Raw genomic sequence first — 6000 nt, 5'->3', positions numbered from 1 at the left:
GTGAACTCTCCCCAGCAGTACCTGCAATACTCTCTGTGTCAGGTGGAGCCACAGTGGGAAGGATCCCATAGCAGACAGCCCACCAGCCAGCCACTCTCTCCAGTTGCTGGGCTGTGTTGGGGGAGCTCTCCTTGCCACCCAGCAGATCTCTGTGGTGGCGCCTCTTTCCAACCCCAACATCTCCCCCCAAAGGCCACACTGTGATCTCAGAAATGCTTATTAGGTCTTGGCCTTGACAAACAGCACCTGGGCTAAGCTTCTCTTGAGCTTATCAGAAACGTGGTCTGTTCCCAGGAACTTGTACTGTCTAACGAGCTCCCGTTTTTAATGAACAGCCTTGGAAACTTATTTTTCTTGCCTGAATAACAAGCTAAGTGGAATGATATTTTTGTTATCAAACTTTCAAAGAAAGTTACTGAGCTGAATTGCAGCCAGGATGGAAAATCACTATGACTAAAGCCAAGTCTTTTGTAATCCTATGAACAGCAGTACTAAGAGAGACCCTTTGAGCTCTCCTGGACCATACTGGGCTGTGACCAGCACCTCCCTCTGAGTGGGGCCTCTCAGAGCCCCCATGTGAGTCAGTGAATTCTCACGTTTGCTGTACTTTGAGGACCATCACCAAATGCTGATGGAGTCCGGGCTGATACCCCCATTCCTCGAGGCTCAATCCTTCATCTGTTGAGAAGATGCAAAGGCATCTGACATAAGCACTTTCACAGGTACAATACCTTGTACAGACTCCTTTAGGAGTCTGTATGTGCAAGTGTGAATATGCTATAGCCAGTGTACCATGAATGCTGCTCTCTTAGATTCTTAAGAACTTCAGATTTGTAAGTTATGCCTGTGAGTTAATGTAGAGCTTATAATAAATTCTATATGAGTCCTTTGCTAAATTGTTTAACTTAAGCTATTGATTACAAGTGCTTTAAGAGCAGTTAAACCTTTAGGGCTAAACTGTTGGTGAATTTCGGGGGCTCAGTTTGTCAAGGGGGTCCTCTCTGAACCTTGTCATCAGCGGGAGGGTCTCCCTTATTCCTCTTAATCCTTACCCTTTCTTATCCTTACCCTTCCCCCCCACCCCTCCAGCCTCCACATAGATATTTTTTGGAGTTGATTTCAGTTTCAGATTGATTGACTTTACAGATTTCAGTTCGCTTTTTCTCTGCGTGCATTAACCCCCTAGTAAGCAGCAGCGCGAACCTCGCCCACGAGCTGCTTCGTGCTTTCGCATTTGCGTTTGACCCGCTTTTGCCGAGTCCTTTGCCGGAGATTCTTTAAAGCGACCTTAAAAGCCCCGGTTCTCGCCGCCCGGACTCCATGTCCCAGCGGGCGCTCCGGGCGCGCTGCCGGGAGCGGGGCGGGCCGAGGGCAGCATGGCCGCCAGGGAGGCGGGCGGCGCGGTGCTGGGCACGGCGGCCGAGAGGCTCTTCTCGCTCAGCGGGCTCTTCGCCGTCTACAAGCCCAAGGGACCCACCTCGGCCGGCGTGCTCAACCTGCTCAAGGAGAGGCTGCTGGCAGGTGAGGGTGAGGAGAGGCGGCCGGGCCGGCAGCGGCACAGGCGCAGGGATGCCCAGCCCGGCGTGGCTGCGGGATGGGTGCCATGTGCGTGCGTTCCTTGGGCGTGCTGGAATCACAATCCCTGACAAGCCCCCGCACCCTCTTTCTCTACAGTCTGCAAACTGAAGGAGAACTGGGGTTTGGTTTGGATTTTTGTTGCTGTTGTTGTTTCTTGGGGGGCTTTTTTTTTCTTTGTTTGGTGGTAGTTCACAGCCATGGCATGGCCCACTCGGGAATGCATCCCTTCCTGGATACGTCCTGGCTCGCTGCACCAGGGGAGGTTCAGGTTGGACATTAGGGAGGGGTTTCGTCACACAAAGGGTGATTAGACATTGGAACGGGCTGCCCAGGGAGGTGGTGGAGTCGCCGTCCCTGGAGGTGCTTTAGGAAAGGCTGTCCCAGCGAGACTCCGTGTGTTGGTCCCACTGCACGCGGAGCCGAGACCGCATTCACCGCTCTGTCCTGGGGGCGGGCACCTGCTATCGGCTCAGGTACAGCAGGATGTGAACCGTCATTTTGGATGGGGATGAGATCTTCCCCAGCAGAAAGCTGCAGTCCTGCACAGTGCAGGGGATCCCAGCTTGCTTGGAGAGCTGTCCTGTGCCAGGCACAGCGTGTACCTGTCTGCCGGAATGGGTGTCAGCAGCATCTCTGCAGTGCAGTGCTGGCAGAGTGTTCTGCTGCAGTCCCACTGCCTATTGCCTCGGAAAAAATATCACCAAACGTGTAAAAACCACAGTGTGCCAAGGAGTTTGAAAGTCCTGGATGCAATCTGCAGAAACTGCTTTTTCAGAGTATGGGGAAACCTGGATGTCAGATATTAGGGAATAACATTGCAAAGGTGTGAGAGACTATGGCCTAGATCTTTTATATAATAAGGGGACTTAATTTATTATGGGGACTTGATCATCTAATCTGGGCTTTTGGGCACTTACTGATTAAGTGAGAGCATACTTTGAGACCAGTGAGTGCTTAGTGATTTACTCTGTAGTGAACTGTAGTGTAGGCACAGACTTCAATCCAGTTTTATATGGAAAAATCTGATTCCCTGAAGTGAAAGGCATAATGGAAAGATAATAGATATAAATAAGGGAGCTTAGGCCATTTTGTCATATTTAATACTGGTAAATAAGGGACATTGGAATTCCCAGAATTCCTGGAGTCATCAGCTGCATAGGAAGTTTGGTGGGTTGAGACACTGACAGCTTGAAAGCAGCAGTGAGCAAGTTCAGTTCACTGCAGAGTTTCCATAGGGCTGCAAGCATGCAAATAAACATGTCCCAGTACAAGGCAGTAAATACATCAAGAATTGCTCAGATTATGTAGCATAAAAATTTTGTATAATAGATGATTTGGGAACTCAGCTGCTGGTTCTTGCACTCCTTGTAATGAAACTTCACAGGTTTACTATGAGTATTTTCTGAACATCTGTTTGTGAGAGTATGTGAGACTTCATTAGAACCTAAGTGGAAATAACTTGCAAGTTGTTTGAGGTTGGGAGTAGATATAAATGAATCACTGGTCTTCTGCAGTACAGTAATTTCTGCACTACTAATTAATAGTTTAATATTTGATTTTTATTTCCTTTAACAGTCTGAAAATATGTGCTATTTTTTCTATGTTCTGAGGTTATCCTATAATGCTTCCTTTCAATTTCTATTTGCAGAAGCTGGTGTGCAAACAAATGAGAACAAAAGAAATCAGGTTTTGAAAATTGGACATGGAGGAACTTTGGACAGTGCAGCAGCAGGAGTTCTGGGTAATAAAAAACATAATTACAGTCATCAAAAGATGATTTCAGGAAACATTTTCATGCCTATTAAAATCAGAGGTGGAGGAACATTTTGGGATACACGTGGCAGGTTTTGGGGAAAGGACAAATTACTGTGGAAGAGTGGTCTGGGTTAAATTTCCTCTGTATGTACTTTTACATGCATGTAACATGGTTCTTAAAAGAAGTCTATATTCTCCCTTCCTACCTCCCCCTCCCAAATCCTGAAATAACTTGTGGGTTATTACAAGAAAATATAGGCTCTTGTGTAATGAATTGTAAATTACCTCAGAAATTGATGGCTTTTTAAACTTAAGCTGGGGGTTTATAGTCAACATAATTTGTTGAAGTATTTTGTCTCAAAGTAATGCTTTCCTGGGATTTTGAGGGAGCCTTTAGGGCTGTAAGACTTGCCAAATGAAAGATGTATAAGAGCAATTCAGCTGCTGCTTTCCTTGAGGCTCAGTACAGAAACAGTTTTTGCTTCCTGTCCTGTCTTGCTTCATAAAGAAGAGTCACCAAAGATATTTTCTTTTAATTTTGATAGCAATCCCTTTATTGCGTTCCTTTGTTTTATTAAAGAACAGGATGTGTCAATTTGCTGGTGTTTAAAAACTCAGCTGTGGGTGTGTTATTCCCACATCATTCTTTGTCACCAATGGTTTTATTGATAAGTAACATGCAAACTACAGCTTGCTTAAATCATAGCCTTTTAGCTCTGCTTGGCTTGAAGAAATAACAGCAGTACGTTTTTGCTGTCGAAAATCAACAGGTACAGCTCTGAGCATACACTGAAAGTAAATGCACTGAGTTGTGATGTATGATTTCTCCCCAGAACAATTCAGCTTCAAGGAGAGGTTGGTTTGCTGTGATTGTTGCTGGTAGAGGCCTGTAGGCTGGTAATTGTCTCTGTCAGTTGTGAATACTGCAAAATCTAACCTTGTTGGGCTAGAAATCAGCACTAGCTTGTTTTGTTCCAATTTCCTATAGTGTGTGGCCACTCACAGGAGAATTCTGTGTGCATTGCTGAAGCAGACATTTTCCTTTTACACAGATGTTGCCTTTGAACATACTACTTCTTATTGTGCAAAGTCAACAGCATTGATCCATAGGAAAAGAAAAATCACTTGTGCTTCTTAATTGCTTCTCCTGCTGTTCTCTGATACCCAGTAGTCTCCAAAGCCTGCTTCTGTGGCATGACAAAAAGGGCTTGGGCTTGATGTGCTTGGTAAAGACAAGAGAAGGCATCACCTTAATATGCTACGGATCGATTGAAAAAAGACATAGGATCTTTCATTCCACTGCCATACAAAACATACAGGGAAAAATCAATGGTAGCTAGATTGGAAAGGACAAAACTGGAGAGGAGTGGGAAAGGGAATGTGCCCAGATTTCTTGTGGTAAGGTAATGAGGAGAGAGGAAAGGACACAACGAAAACAAGTCATTGAGAATATCTGTGCTGCTTTTCAGGATGGGCTGGTGGAGCAGAAAGCTTGCTTTCCTCATGGATGATAGCATAATAGAAGTATTTATTTTCTGAAATCTTTCTTAATCTGTAGTACCGTTTCCCACATTTTATGTACTGCATGTTTATAACTGTGTTCATGGGAATTAGTTGATACTTGCTTAGTGTGCCAAGTGTACTCCAATAACTGAGCACTGCTTTTCATCAAAAATATACTTTTATATTTCTTTTCTTACTGACAGCAAATGTAGATGAGGAAGGACCTTGAAGATAGAGGTCTGTGATCTATGACGTGAGAGAAAGGCAAGGTCAGGTCTTAGTGAATATCTCATTCTAGGGCTGTGGTTTCAGTTTGATGTTTGCTGTTGTACAATGGGAACTGCATTTGACTTGTTTTTGTATGGCAGTAGTGAATTATGCTTCCACAGTAGAAGAAAAAATGAAAAAGTATAAAAAATAAAAATAAAAATTCAGTTAAACCTTGTTACGTTCAGTGCAGTCTGGCAAGTTTAGTTTATGTCACCATTTAATAATGCATGTGCTGCTGGCGATTAATGAGAAAAAGTGCGTCTTGTTCACAAAAGCATTCAATGTCTCTTTAAAATTATTCTGTTGAATGTCTTGACACTCTTCAGGGAACTTCAGCTCAGCTGTTGAAGTGTCAGTGATGTCATTGTGTTGCAAGAGAAGTGCTTGGTTATAAAGTTTTATCTGTGTGCTTATCTCCTTTTGTCAGCCTTCTTGCAGCTCTTTCCTATCTGGTAAATAACAGGAATGGGCTGAACTGAAGGTACACAGAAGCGCAAGCACAAGGACACATGTGACTAAAACCCCTCAGGAATAAGAGGAGAAATAATTGAGAATAGAAAGAATCTAATGAGTTTCAGAGTAAAAAGATGGAGAAGCATTAGAGCACAAGTAAAATATTTGGGCTTTAAAAAAAAAAAAAAAGTTAATTTTCAATTTGATGTTTGTGGTCCTGGCCCCTGGCTAACACAAAGCTAATTTCCAGAAAACTCCCTTAACTCCTGTAATTTTATTAAAATCAAGTACATAAGCTGATACCTATTCCAAGAGTTGTACACAAAATTAATTTCCTTCTAAAATTTTCTTTGTATTGCTGTATGTGGAAAAAATCAATAGGAAAGCATTTTAAACAAAAGCACCTTGTAAAAAGCTTTAAAGTAAAATATAAACTAGAGC

At 43.5% G+C, this 6000-nt stretch overlaps 1 protein-coding gene across 1 annotated transcript in view; it reads left to right on the top strand.

The window, feature by feature from the left end:
* Positions 1 to 1274: 1274 nt before the first annotated feature.
* TRUB1 (TruB pseudouridine synthase family member 1) overlaps positions 1275 to 6000 on the top strand; it is a 28954-nt gene continuing 24228 nt past the window's right edge. Inside the window, 2 exon segments of the mRNA XM_027740027.2 lie at positions 1275 to 1521; positions 3227 to 3319. Of these exon segments, the coding sequence (XP_027595828.1) occupies positions 1377 to 1521; positions 3227 to 3319 (238 nt within the window). The 5' untranslated portion in view covers positions 1275 to 1376.

The sequence above is a fragment of the Pipra filicauda genome, unplaced genomic scaffold, assembly GCF_003945595.2.
Source record: "Pipra filicauda isolate LSUMZ 115617 unplaced genomic scaffold, ASM394559v2 scaffold322_size837228_pilon, whole genome shotgun sequence".
Classification (NCBI taxonomy): domain Eukaryota; kingdom Metazoa; phylum Chordata; class Aves; order Passeriformes; family Pipridae; genus Pipra; species Pipra filicauda.
Note: the sequence above shows the minus strand (reverse complement) of the source record. Positions and strands in the feature narration are given on the sequence as shown.